Source organism: Gastrolobium bilobum, unplaced genomic scaffold, assembly GCF_033153095.1.
Source record: "Gastrolobium bilobum isolate Gb01-03AN ecotype WA unplaced genomic scaffold, APGP_CSIRO_Gbil_v1 utg9213, whole genome shotgun sequence".
NCBI lineage: Eukaryota > Viridiplantae > Streptophyta > Magnoliopsida > Fabales > Fabaceae > Gastrolobium > Gastrolobium bilobum.
The window spans coordinates 340968-355334 of record NW_026898495.1 but is presented as its reverse complement, the minus strand read 5'-3'; the positions used below and the strand labels follow the sequence as shown (position 1 = coordinate 355334).

The window sequence follows — 14367 nt, the reverse complement described above, 5'->3', positions numbered from 1 at the left end:
GATGATGATGTTGATGATGATAATAATAATGATGGTGGATGAATGTGGTTGGACTAATGGAGTTTCACATGAAGGCACGAGGTCACCCAACTGCTACAGCCAAAAGAAAAGGAAGGGGGGGGGGGGGGGGGACGCCATAATCCAATGTGCTGCTTCAACAACAATCATGCCCTTTTGTGGGGTACTTCTCCTTATATATTCTTTTCACTATATAATTTGAAACAAAACCATAAACTAAGCAATACAAGACCTGCATTAACGGTTAATATTTCATGATCTCATGATATCAAAAGCTTATTTTTCTTACTTTACTACCTTTGATAATTTTATTTTTTTTCATACATTCAAGTGTGATGAAGTTTCACATTGGTTGATAACAGACTAACTGAAGACTATATAAATGAGATGATTCATGAATCTAATACCATAAAGTTTTAGATTGAGATATGAGGTCGGACACGCTTGTTACAATTCTAATATATTATCAGTGATAGTCTACATAACCTACTGATCTAAGGCCGACATTCCAAACCCGATGTCAGAGCTCCATAAGGAAAATGTTGACGGTAGCACTAAAATTCTCTATGGCTTGAAAATTAAATAATTGAATACTATGCTTTTCTCGATGCATATATAATTATTCTCCCTAAGGCAAAAAAGTTAGCTCAGATTTCACAAAACCTCTCTCCTTCTCCCTCTTGCACGCGTACACACACATGCACATTGAACTCTTTCATAAAGAAAAACGTGGTTATGGCTATGGCCACCATATATATAACTACGCATATTTAAGCCAAAGCTTGTAGTAGTATTATAGAGTGTCTGCGTGTGCGGGAAAATAATGGATAGTATTTGGATTGTGTTTGTGACAGCATTATTTCTCTTGTGTACTATGATCCTTTGCAAGAACAGGCCTAGACTTATGCTCAAGTCAAAACATAGAAATCAGCTTCCATTAGGCACTCTTGGATGGCCTTTTATTGGTGAAACCATTGAGTTTGTTTCTTGTGCTTACTCTGATCGCCCTGAGACTTTCATGGACAAACGACGCAGCTTGTAAGTTCATCTCTAATGATTTTTCATGCACCACTGATTTAAGCATGCAGTTCATTTTACTTGAATTCAGGTTAATTCAATGCTAACTTTTTATGAAACTTTTTTCTGTATTAACTATTAACAATTCCACTCAACAAGTTTGCTTGAGGTTCTGCCATGCCAACTTAAAAGTGTGATGCTGTGACTCTGTGTGTGTGTGTGTGTGTGTGTAACTAAGTAAAGCTTTTTGGGTTGTTAAAAGCTTCATCATCTCTTGGTTTTGTGGACAGGGTTGAATCTATCTAGTTATGTCGTTTTTTACAAGGATTTGGGTGTGTTGCAACTTGCAGGTATGGCATGGTGTTTAAGTCACACATATTTGGAAGCCCCACAATTGTTTCAACTGATGCAGATGTGAATAAATTTATACTGCAAAGTGATGCAAAGGTTTTCGTTCCTTCTTATCCCAAGTCTCTCACGGAGTTGATGGGGGAGTCTTCTATTTTGCTCATCAATGGAAGCTTACAGAAGAGAATACATGGACTCATTGGAGCTTTCTTCAAGTCTCAACAGCTAAAGGCTCAGATCACCAGAGATATGCAGAAGAATGTTCAAGAATCAATGGCAAATTGGAGGGAGGACAACCCTATATACATACAAGATGAAACAAAAAGGGTTAGCTCTGTTTCCTTCTCTTCTTTCTATTTCTGCAGTGGTGTTTGAGTGTGTGTTTGTGCCTATCTTTGTGTTTGCCTCTCTCTCCCACGTGGGGTAGGGGTCAGAATCTATCTCCAAAGTCTGAACTCTTATCTTTACCTGCAATCTCACCGTGACTTCTTGAGAAGAGTTCCATGCAACAGACACAAGATACAACAAAAGATGCCCCTTCTCTTAAATCTATATTTGACATCTTGTTCTACGTTCAAGTTGTTTATATGAAAGAACCTACTCAATGGTTGTATGACAAAGTGACCCTCACTTTCACCTTATGTTTTTGTATGAGCTGTGAAAGTAATACTTGGTGATAGAGTTATCTCTTTGACAGTCTGGCTCCTACTTATGTTTCAAGATGATATATATAACTATAAAGTAAAAATCCTAGTCATCTTTATGGGGTTCATAATCATTTTGCAGGAATTATGCTGCATTGAAAATAAGATTTGCAATTATAATTTACTCTTTTCCAAGATACCAACAATTGCTTCTTTTTTGTTCCCAGATTGCCTTTCATGTACTAGTCAAGGCATTGATTAGTTTGGAACCAGGTGAAGAAATGGAACTTCTAAAGAAACATTTTCAGGAATTTATCTCTGGCCTAATGTCTTTACCCATAAACCTACCAGGAACTAAACTTTATCAATCTTTACAGGTAAGTCAATTAATTAGAGATTGCTTTTTTTACTGTACATACTATGCTTGGCCTGGCAGTAATGACTTCACATTTGGTTTCAGGCAAAAAAGAAAATGGTGAAAATAGTTCGGAGAATTATCCAAGATAGAAGAAATAGTGACAACTCCAAAGTTCCAAAAGATGTAGTGGATGTGCTTCTTAATGATGCAAGTGAGAAATTGACTAATGATTTAATAGCAGATAATATTATTGATATGATGATTCCAGGGGAGGACTCAGTGCCCGTTCTTATGACTCTAGCTACAAAGTACCTATCAGAATGTCCTGCTGCTTTGCAACAATTAACAGTATGCAATATCTTCTCAAACTACTATAATGAAATTCACTTTACCACAAATTGCTCAATTCAAAGTGGTCTCATTTTGTTTTGTTTATTTAATAGTTATGCACAGGACTGCTAATGGTCTAGAAGTAGAATAACATTTAGTTATTTTATTATATAAAAATCATGGGTTCGAATTCAGGAAACAGCCTATTTGCAATTATGCAAGGCTAAAGCTGCGTACAATGATTACCTGCACTCCACACTCGCTAATCGGATTTAACGGAGAGTGTTTTATTATATAAAAATCATATGTTGTGAATGACCATTATGCTTCTTTTCCTCTATGTTATCAAAGATTTTGAATTTTACTTGGACACAATTGGCTAGTAGTGATAGGGTTATGTCCTTTCTATACTAGCTATTTGACTATGAGTCCTCAAAAGAGAGACTAACATCACACTAGTGGAAACGTATGGTAAACAATCGAACATTTTAGTGGTAGATACGTATGGATTTTGTCCTCCCATTTACCTAAGCTTTTGAATAATCTCAGTGGTTGTGGTATATCATATAAGATTGCAACATGTGGCCTTAAGAAAGTCTTCGAAGTAATTTCCTGATTAGCTTTTGCAAACGACTTTTGATTACTCTCAGGAGGAAAATATGAAGCTTGCCAAACTCAAAAATCAGCTTGGGGAGCCCTTGTGTTGGAGCGATTACTTATCATTGCCATTTACTCAAACAGTAAGGAAAACATGGCTCCTCATCAAAGACAAACAAATATAAATTCATAATCTTAAACTTACTTATTTTATGTTCTACTTATACAGGTTATCACAGAAACTTTGAGAATGGGAAATATTATAATTGGCGTTATGAGAAAGGCCATAAAAGATGTTGAAATAAAAGGGTATTTAATACCACAAGGGTGGTGTGTATTTGTAAATTTTAGATCAGTTCATCTAGATGACAAAAACTATGAGAGTCCATATCAATTCAATCCATGGAGGTGGCAAGTAAGAGAAATTCTCTACTCTTTAGTTTTATTTCATTTTTATGTTATTTGTTTAGCTTAAGTTATGGATTGAGGACTTCAGGACAAAGACATGAGCAATTGCAATTTCACTCCTTTTGGAGGGGGACAAAGGCTGTGCCCTGGCCTTGACTTGGCTAGGCTTGAAGCTTCCATCTTCCTACACCACTTAGTTACTCAATTCAGGTAATCATTCTTCATTTAGTTCTAATAAGTGAACACTGAGTCATTATTAAATGTTATCATGCCCAAATTTAGGACCACCTTCCCTTCATTAATATCTCCTTATGACATTGGAACCAAGGCAAAATCATAACAGACATGAAAATTTCTGCCATTCTAAATACCAAGTGGCGTTTACTTGAGCTTTTCTTTTCTTTTAGATTTCCACTCATGCTTTTCTCTTTTCAAACAAAATTTGATAGCAGAAAATCATAGATTCCACATATATGTCTGGGTGGGGTCAATGGCAGAAATGTCTCTTTCTAGCATATGGACAAAATGAGGAATCCAAGTTGTAAAGTTTATGGGGCCAAAAGGCCTTAACATGCTACATCAAAATTCCGAAAAGCCATTTGATCCTAATCTTTGGTGTATAATAATAATGTGTTACTGTCAACAGACTTCTCATAACAATCCTAATTGTGAGGAAAGCTATGATGCTTCTTGAATGTCATGAACTGCTAGAACACGTAACATGAGTCATGACTTGCTAAGCTAGAGGATTTTTATAATAATAATTTTGCAATTTGACACTTACTTTAATGGCATACACAATACAACTAATTGACTGGTGAAGTGCCCGCAATCCAAGTGTTTGTCTTCTAGTTAATGATGACAAGGGCTCACAATCTCCAAGAATCCATTAATAAAAGGGAAGATATACAAGACTGGACCAACATAGACACAAAGAATGTTATTTCATTAAAGAAGTACATTCCACTACTGTCTCTTGGCACTGTTTATTCATTTAATTATTTATTTTCCAGCTTGAAGCAAAATTACCTGTTGTTGAGAACCAAATTTTCATAGCATTATTATTAGGGAAATGATTCGTTTACAATTTTTTTTTACAAATTACAATAAGTATGACCGGTCATACACTCTTGATTGAAGTATAACCGATCATACTTAGTGTAGTTTGTAAAAGTTTGTAAATAAAAAGTTTATAAATATAACCTTCCCCTTATTGTTATATTGTTCCTTAGGACTAAAGGTTTTGAACTCTTATTGGCACATGCTTCTATGAAGATATAGCCTAAAAAAAAAAAGATGCTATCATAAGGAGCGGTGCTGGTAAAATCAGATTAGGTCTACAAAGCTTTTGATGATATCAGTCAGTCAAACACCCTAAAAATTGAGGTTTGCTAGGTCTGCATAATATACAATTCTATAATGCATTTTTATGCTTTTCTGACTGTTAGCATGTTTCAAACTTCTAATTCATTGAAGAAAAAATATTGCTAAGTAATGCCATGCAATGACAACTTCACATACTAAAATTTAATGTTTCAAATGCAGATGGTATGCTGAAGGAGATACTATAGTGAACTTCCCCACTGTAAGAATGAAAAGGAGGATGCCTATATTAGTAAGGAGGGTGTAACCTTGAGCTGCCTTGGCCTAAAAAGTATGAAGCCACTTCTACATATTGGTACAGGACAACCATTATATGAAAAATACAAAATGCCAAAGAGGACAAATGGGGGGGGGGACCCCAGAAAGATTGGCTAATGTGGACACACGTGTGGAGGGCTTCATAAGCTTTTCTGTCCCCTTGCTTTAGTCTCTACACATAAAAACAATACAAAGTTTCGACTTTTGAGGGACCCTTGAATTAGGCATTTACTTTTCACCTATTCTTCTTTTCCCATTTTACCTGCTATGTAAGGGGAAAAAAGGTTGATTGTAAGGGAGGGCACACTTACATCTTGTTTTTGAATCAGAGTTTTTTTTTTCTTCCCCACTTTTTTGTTCTTTTTCCTTTTCCTCTTTCTCCTTTCTTTAGAAGAGGAGGGAGGGATGATTGAATAGGATGAATAAGTGAACGTGGACAATAATTGTTTGAGTTTAAGGGTCCCATAAATTAATGATATTCACAGGGCAACTTTGCTGAAAGTTCATTTTAAATATACATTTATTCGTACTTTAGATTGGAATAATTGAAGAGGGAAAGAAAAGTGAGTAGTATATACGAGGTCCACCGCCTTTCAGTTTGATGAATGAAGTGAAGCAGCTACGCCAGAAAAGGCACTAAAATCAATTATGGGTTTAAGATTCTTGATCCTCCATGAACTCCAATTCGTTCTTGACAAAGTGTACTTTAAACCCAACCCTTCTTTCTTTTTTAGTTCTTATCTTGTTAAGATAAAAAAGAAATAGTTCATAGATTAAATAGAAAACTGCATTACCTAAATGAATTTATTAGTTCACTTTATCAGTTGATGTTAAGTAATATGGATTTCGTTATGAATGCTCTTATCTTTAGTTTTGAATAATGTAATCGGCAGTATACCACTTATGTTGGATGGAATAATTCAGACATAATCTAATATATGGGGTTAGTAATTTAGGTTCATCTTGGCTGCTATGACTGATAAATATATAGTCCTTTTCCTCTTTTTTGTTTTAAAAAAATAAAATAAAAAAGTTAAGGAGGAGAGAATTTTCATTCTATAGTTTGGATATATCCAAAGCTTTAACAAAAGCATATAATAGAACTTATAAACAACTTATCAACAAAAGACCAAAATTGAATTGAATCCAAGACTGTATTTTATTATAAGTTGTCACAAAAATATTTTCATTTTTTTTGTTTGACAAATTTTTTTTGCAAGTTGACATGCAGGTCAACTCTTGACACAAATACACTAATTCGTGTTATTTACCCAAACCTGCACATGACCCTTTTTATCTCATGGGTTGACACAACTCGTATTTTGACGTGTCGTGTCATGAGTCAACCCACGGATCATGACACATTTTGCCATCCCCTAAGATATGATAAGTTATCGTAACATATCATTCTTATCGAGTCCATCAAATGAGCCTTTAAACTATTTTATATTAAAAAATCAAAATTCATTTTTGTTCAAAATAAATAAACATTTATTTAAAAATAAAATTTAGGTACGCTAAGAGGAGCATATCTTTGGTACTACAGGAATAAATACTCTTTTATTAAAAATAGAAAAATATGGGGATGAAAAAATAACTATACAAAAATGGATAAAATAAGAAAATCAAACATATTACTTTTTTCTATATTTAGTAAAAGATGCATCGAGTCTTTAGTATTCTTGTAATTCTGAAGATATTTTCCACTACGAGGATGAACTCGAAAGATCACTGGACTCCAGGCAAAAAAATAAGCTCGCAAAGATATAAGGATTAGACTACCTTCTTTGCCATTTTTATTTACGTAATCTTAAAAAATAAAAAATTAACAATTACAATAATTAATTAAGATATATATTTTTTTTAGATTTATGGACTAGCCCACTGCCAAACCCATTGCAAATCAACTTTGGTCAGTCAAATTGGACCGAGTTGTGTTATCTATTAACATTTTAATCATGATAATAAATATATTTTCAATGTTTCAAAAATGGTTTCCTGAACTGCACAAATAAATTTGGTACCCCGCACCAAACCGAGATGTACAGGAAACATACCAAACCAAACCAATCCGTAATTTGATCCAATTTAGTCGGCTTACTCGGTTTGGATCAGATTTATGAACAACACCACTTGAGGGGTGGTGGTTTGGTCCACTTTCCATAATTTTTCTCTGGTCGGAATGAACACTGGGAGAGTGGAACCGCACAATCAACTTCTCAGAACAGTAACCGCTGATGCAACAGAACAGGCTTCCACTCCTTAACATTTATGATTGACATTGTATTGCCAGTGGGAATCCTCAACTTCGGTGTTGAAAATGAAACTGGTATATACTGTGGTGATGTCCCTGCTCAGTGACCAAACAAAAAGGGAAAACTTCAATTAAGTTCCAGTAAATGCAATGCATACCAAATTAAAATATAATCCAAAGTTTGGTAATGTTGTAGAGAGTTGTTTTCGACTAAATCACTTTCGTTCACTCAACTCATGTCGTAAGAAATTCAACGATTAACTCTAATCACATGAGCTCAAAAGAAGAAGAAGATGATAGATGAGCAGAAGAAGAAGAAGAAGAGGAGTCAAATGAGGACAAATTAAAAGAGAAAGACCTTAAAATAAAAAAATAAATATTATGTTTTACTGGGATTATTACAAAATGGTAATGTCTTTTCGATCCCAGTCACGACGTAAAAGTTTTATCTCCAGGCCATCACCAAACTCTTTAGTCTATCTTTTTTTTTTTTTACTATATTCTTTCTCACATCTCTTATTTTCTTTTTTCTCCTATAGTTTTATATAGTTTATAATGCTTGTGTAGTCAAAGTTGATCATTGAAACTTTAGGAGAAATTTCATGCCCGACAAGTTAATGGAGATAAAGCAATTAAGAAAAATAATTTCATTTAATTATTGACATTATAAAAAGTGGTTCCAAACAAAAGACTGTAGGGGTATCCGCAGATCGAGTTCATGTAACGTTAACTTCGACTCAAAGGTCAAATTGTTAAAACCGAACATTATATATTTTTGTTTGTGGGTCAAAAATTGAAAGGTCACACGAATTGATTGCAAAATTTAATTCTTTTACTAAAAAAATTAAAAATAAAAATAAAAATTTGAATAAAATATGTGATTGACTTATAATCTGCAATGAGATATGTCAAAATTCATCAAAATTTCAAAAAAAATAAAATCATTTTGTATGATAAAAAAAAAATTGACGGATTGACACAATGGTCACGTGGGTCAACCCATGACACTAATTTGTGCCATTTACCCAAATCCACACAAGTCCATTTTATGCCATGGGTTGACACAACTGCATTTTGACGTGTCTCATGGTTCATGACACTTTTGCCACTCCTACATAAAGAAATATATAGGAAATTGAAATAAGAGTGATTCCTATTATAATGACCCAAGTCAGTTTGTGGGCAGGAAGTTAACTTTTCTTCCCCTCCTATATACCTATCTGGAAAATTGCAATCGCAATAAAAAACTTAACATTGTTTAGAGAAGGTATAAGGTAAGTTATCAAGGTGATTAAACTGATTAATTCAAATGTTATGATTGAGACTGCTAGTTTTCCATTCTTTTTTTGTCCCCTGCCTCCTACAGGTCTATCATGTATTTTTCTCTATTAATGTGCAATAGGAGTAAGCATTAAACATTAGTCTTAGCAAGTACCAATTTCTCAAAATTTTCGGATGGTTTGGTCTGATTTTTTATTTTTGTTTTTTTTAATATATTTTCACTAATAATTATAAAAAGAGATATGTTATTCTACTTACCTTTACCTACTACTTTCCAATATAATTAGATCAGAATCTCAACTACCTTTATTATTTCTCTCTTCTATTAAGATTCTGATTTAATGGTATTGGAGAGTAGTAAGCAAAGGTGGCAAAAAAAAAGTAGGTAGAATAACATATCCCAAGAAGCTACTTGTTTTCACTTTGTTTTCTATTTTTAAGAATTTGCAAAGGTGAAAACATTATGTCTAATTCTCAATATACTATTTGCTGATTGATAGACAATAGTGACACGACGGAAAATCAATTATGATGGAAAAAGATATTAGTGAAAGAGGTAAGGCATAGGAGTAAATTACTTCAGATAAGGAAGAGTCAGCGGCTTCAATAGTGTTGGGTGCTGAACAACAAATGCTCTCCACTCTTCTTTGCTTATCCTACCATCCTTGTCAGCATCAGCATCTTGAAATGTCTGATAAATTTTTATTTTTATTTCAAAAGGGTTACTTGAACGATCCAAAATTCCATCAACAAAGAGGGAAAACGTTTCTGCAAACAACTACCTTATCAATAATGGCTTCGAGGACTTCATTTTCCAGATCCATCCTACATTCTGACATAATAGCAACCACCATTTGCTTAACCTGGAAAAAGTTGCAGGTTAACAAAACAGTTCCAAACATCGGTAAACAGGAAAGTGCAGGGCCAAACAAGTTATACAAATAGCAGGCGTTCTCATGGTTATTGAGTTTAATATATTATTCAATGGACATAATAAGATTGTCATACATTTGGACAAGCAGAAACCACCTCCACCACTTTTCTTTATTAAACTTGCCAAATCAAATTGATATTGAACTAAGAGAACTCTAATGCAATATTATTCAATGATAACAAGAATATATTTAAGCCAAAAACATATACATAACCTGGACATGCCAAGATACTCACTTCTTCTCGCTCAATATATCCAGTCTGTCTCAAGTCATACAATCTAAATGCAACTGCAAGCAAACCAATAAAAGGAAATTGATATTTTATTAATACTAATAGCATTAAAATGGATTATATTGTTGAAAATATAGAGATTTAGGTAATGAAGGAAGAAAAGAGAGAGTAAAGACTTAATAATCTGAAATTGATATTGATTTGATTAGAAGGATTTATTATGATGTGATACAAACTACACATCACTAACCCTAAGAGATCATCCAAGATATTGTAGACTGTTCTAAGATGCAATCAAAATATTACGATTTATGAGATACTTTTTATACATGCCAACCCTCCCCAGTAAACTAAAACTTATTAAGCTTTAAGTTTGTTACAAGTGAATTTTTAAAAATAAATAAATAATAAACTAGCATTATAATCTAGGCTCCACAAAACATAGTTGGAAAGGTGCTGGTTGAGATGTCAAAGAGATGAGTATTGCTGGAAAGACAACACAACAAGATGGTTGAAATGATCGTTAACCTGAATAGATGGTCAGAATGTTGCATGACCAAAGAAAAAGAGACTTGGTTGGAATCATCCGTGGAAACTAGATCAGAATCTCAACTGTACACAACAAGAATTTGAACTTCTCCAAGTTTGTCAAGAACAACATTTGGAAACTTCAAGTGGCAGAAAGCTCAGGAGAACCAAAAAAACTGAAATTGAAACTGAGGCTAGTGTGTATCACAACCATTAGGGATTCAATGCTGGCATGACTCATTAGTGAAATAGAAAAAATCAACATCAATATGATTCACAATGGAAGGCTGGTATGAATCACAGACAATTCAATATTAATTCATTACAAAATGACTTATTAGTAAGAAAGATGTCATTGGAAAAGTCGTCGAACGATGAGGTGAGGTCGGTTCAGGTTGAAACCACAGCGAATGGGCTGATATGAAGGAAAATAGTCTGATAGTGTGGTTGTTGGCTGAAAAACCGTCAGAGGCGAGAGATGATGGAGAGGGGGCTGCCAAAAAGACAACACGGCAGTGGGATGAAGTGATAAATGATTTCGGAGTATATGGTGGCAGTAAGAAAAGCCCACTGACTAAGACAGAAACAACACTAACAGCAGTGGAGTGGAAAGATAAAGAGAGGGTGCTGGAAGGAAAATACAGAAAGAGGGACAACTAATTTGAAGGAAGAAAAAATACAATATAGATTGAAAATCTGAAATTGATATTCATTTAATATGAAGAATGTATTATGATGTGATTCAAACTACAAAACACTAATTCATATTTATATTAATTAGACTCCAAATCCTAATTAAATAAGAAAAAAATCATGAAATATAAGAAAAATATGGAAACTTATCTTAAGAAATCATCAAAGGTACTCTTAAACTATTTTAAAATACAAGGACATTTTATATATTCTAACATATAAAAATACAACTGCAAAACGCTTGCTGAAGTCTTACAATCAATTTTCTTTTCCATAGGAGTATAAGGATGAAAGATACAGAGCGCATGCACAAACTCCTCAAATTCTATAACGCCATTTCTTTTTTCATCGAAGAGATCAAACACCTAGAAAAGTTTGCAAACAATAAATGGACTCAATTATACAAGTCAAAAAGGAAGAAAAGCAGTAAACAGCAGATCTTTCTGCAAAGCAAGTGTATCTTTGTGTAACCAAAACAGATAAATTGTGTAAATTCTTATACCCTATCAAGGAAAAGATTCTCGCCAGCTGTGGTATTCAATAGTGCCAATTTGAGCTCTTCCTTCATACCAGCAACAAAAAAGAGTTAAAGGATGCAATCTGACCATAAATTCAACATTAGTGCTGGTAATTATAAACCTAACAGAGTAAACAGCCAACATAGAATTTAGAATAAAACCTTTTTGGATCCCTAACAAAAAATATTGTTACCACTTTCGTCCCTTACAAAAAAAAAAAACCTATATTAGTCATTTTTTATGGACTAAATTGGGTCTTAATTGAATTTACGAGGGATCACATTTTTAAAGAATTGGGATTGTAAAGGGACCAAAAGTTAATTTTTTTTTTTTTTTTGTAAAAGAGGAAAGTAGAAACCGTACTCTTTTTGTTAGTGTACTCTATGATTTTAAAAACAAAATGCACACTACAACTACCACATAGTTAAAAATGGATAAAAATGTCAACTTTTCTAGTACGAAAAGACAATTTGAGAATCAGAGGCAAAGAAGCAGAAATTGCAGCAGTAGTTACCTTGTGTATGAGGCCATCATCAATGATTGAACTACTCAACTTCTTGAACATCTCACGCAATGCCTCAATTTCATTAACAGTAACTGCGTCACCACATTGCCAGAAATCAGTTTTTCAAAAAAAATTAAAAAAACAAAAAAATAAAATTGGCATTTCCAAAACAACACAAACTCAAGGCAATGAATCAAAACATTGAAAACGAAAAATTAAACAAAGAGAGGAGACGAACATGGAGAATCCTTAGCGAGGTTGATAATATCATCAAATGTAGAAGAATAGATCTTCTTTTTAGGACGATAGAAATCGAAGCAACCAGATAAACTGAAAAACAAGGCTTCAGCTATTGCAATCAATGGTATGAAAACCGCACACAGCGTCTCTCCAAACGTCAAGCTCGATCTCTGAGAATCAAAATAATAATAATAATTAGAATTGGTTTTCTCGGTAACCAAACAGAAATAGAAATCGCAAGTAAGAAAATTCCCTTACCAGAGACAGAGAGTTATCTGGGAAGTCCATGTCATTGAAAACTTTCCAATGCAGACCCTAAATTTTCCCAAATTTTTATTTATACCACTAAGCTCTCTAATATAAGAGAACAAAGGTAACAACAAATTAGCGGCTAGTTATTCTCCACGCGGATCTCGTTTTCCTTTGATTGAATCGATGACGTCAAATTGGTATTGATAGTTTTTTTTTTTTTATATTATTTATGGTTTTCTTTTTTTTAAATTAACTTAACCTTAATTATCTTTTTGGACGAGTTGGTTCACTCTCTCGATATCATTACAAGTTTTGACTCTTTGAGTTGGCTAGGCACTAATTCGGCTAGACCCAAATCATTTTAAGTTTCGAGGACGAAACTTCTTTTAAAGAGAGTATAATATAATATCTCAGAAAAATAATAATAATTTATAGTACAATAAATTAATAATAATAATAAATTAAAAATTAGTAGTAATAATAATAATGTGTGTGTTTATTGAATTATTAATTGATTGATCATTTATGCATTAATGTTTGATTGATAATGTTTGATTAGTAATTTGATTAGATATGACAAGTCAGTACTGAGTCAGTAATGAGTTAGCAATATTTTGAGCCATAAAAAATTAAGAATCAAAAGAACGGTTTGTTTTTTCTGATGTTATTTTAGATAACTTTATCTAATGTTCATCAAAACGACGTTGTTTTGAGACGGAAATCATGGTATTTTTATAATTTTAATTTATTTCAGGGTTATAATAGTCTTTATCACTTTAATTTTTTAATTTTTCAAACGACGTCGTTTCGATAAACATTAGATAAAATTTTCTAAAGTAACATCAGAAACTTTTTTTCCTAAAAAGAATATAGTATATGAAGCCAATATCTGAGTCAAATACATTAACGAAGAATAAGAAAATAATTGTACGAAACTCCTATCTGAGCCCAAAACTTCAACTATTAATAGAGACTTAGCTTAAATCTCACCAAAAGTGATATATGTGAATCAAATTGAGACATTTTTCTTTTCAGTTACTTAGTTCTATTGTTATTAACTGAGTTATTATTTACGGTTTCATCCTTTATTTGACTGGTCCAATTCTAATTAGATAGAATGATATATGCCGCAAATTTTTTTTATTAAATTTTAATACAATTGCCTTCTCAGCAACTCGAGATTTGATTAAGCTGAAATAATAGTTGATCTACATTTTCTAATTGGTATTGTCGTGTGAGACTTGTCTAATGAATACGTTAAAGATGAGTACGTTATTCGGTTGCTGCATTTGACTGTATTCAAAATTATGTTAACGAACACGTTTTTTAAAAAAAATTGTTTCTTTACAATTTGTTTTAGCGTGTGGGAGCAAATAACGAAGCTGGACTAGAAAGGAACAAGAACAACCTCAGACCCTAATTAGGTACGAGATTAATTAATAGGTTCTGGATCAGTATTGGGTACGAGATTAATTAATAAGTTTTTGACCAATTATTAGCCATTAAATAAATAATGTGTTGCTTAATTGACATCTCTATGACTCTATCAACGAGTGGGCCGTGGTGAC

General features: G+C 33.1%; 2 protein-coding genes across 2 annotated transcripts; one reads left to right on the top strand and one right to left on the bottom strand.

The window, feature by feature from the left end:
- Window positions 1-680: 680 nt before the first annotated feature.
- On the top strand, window positions 681-5654 carry LOC133316854 (3-epi-6-deoxocathasterone 23-monooxygenase CYP90D1). Its single transcript, XM_061518643.1, has 8 exons — window positions 681-1056; window positions 1386-1710; window positions 2255-2404; window positions 2488-2733; window positions 3366-3455; window positions 3542-3727; window positions 3809-3930; window positions 5266-5654. Exons 1-8 carry the CDS (start codon window positions 842-844, stop codon window positions 5348-5350), a joined length of 1419 nt encoding a protein of 472 aa, XP_061374627.1. The 5' UTR covers window positions 681-841; the 3' UTR covers window positions 5351-5654.
- Window positions 5655-7156: 1502 nt separating this feature from the next.
- LOC133316855 (calcineurin B-like protein 10) lies at window positions 7157-12861 on the bottom strand. Its single transcript, XM_061518645.1, has 9 exons — window positions 12806-12861; window positions 12546-12717; window positions 12317-12399; window positions 11787-11846; window positions 11541-11649; window positions 10067-10119; window positions 9679-9759; window positions 9475-9587; window positions 7157-7711 (listed from the first exon to the last, which is right to left on the bottom strand). The coding sequence occupies exons 1-9, from the start codon at window positions 12833-12835 to the stop codon at window positions 7624-7626; spliced, it is 789 nt and encodes a 262-aa protein (XP_061374629.1). The 5' UTR covers window positions 12836-12861; the 3' UTR covers window positions 7157-7623.
- Between the last annotated feature and the right edge of the window lie 1506 nt (window positions 12862-14367).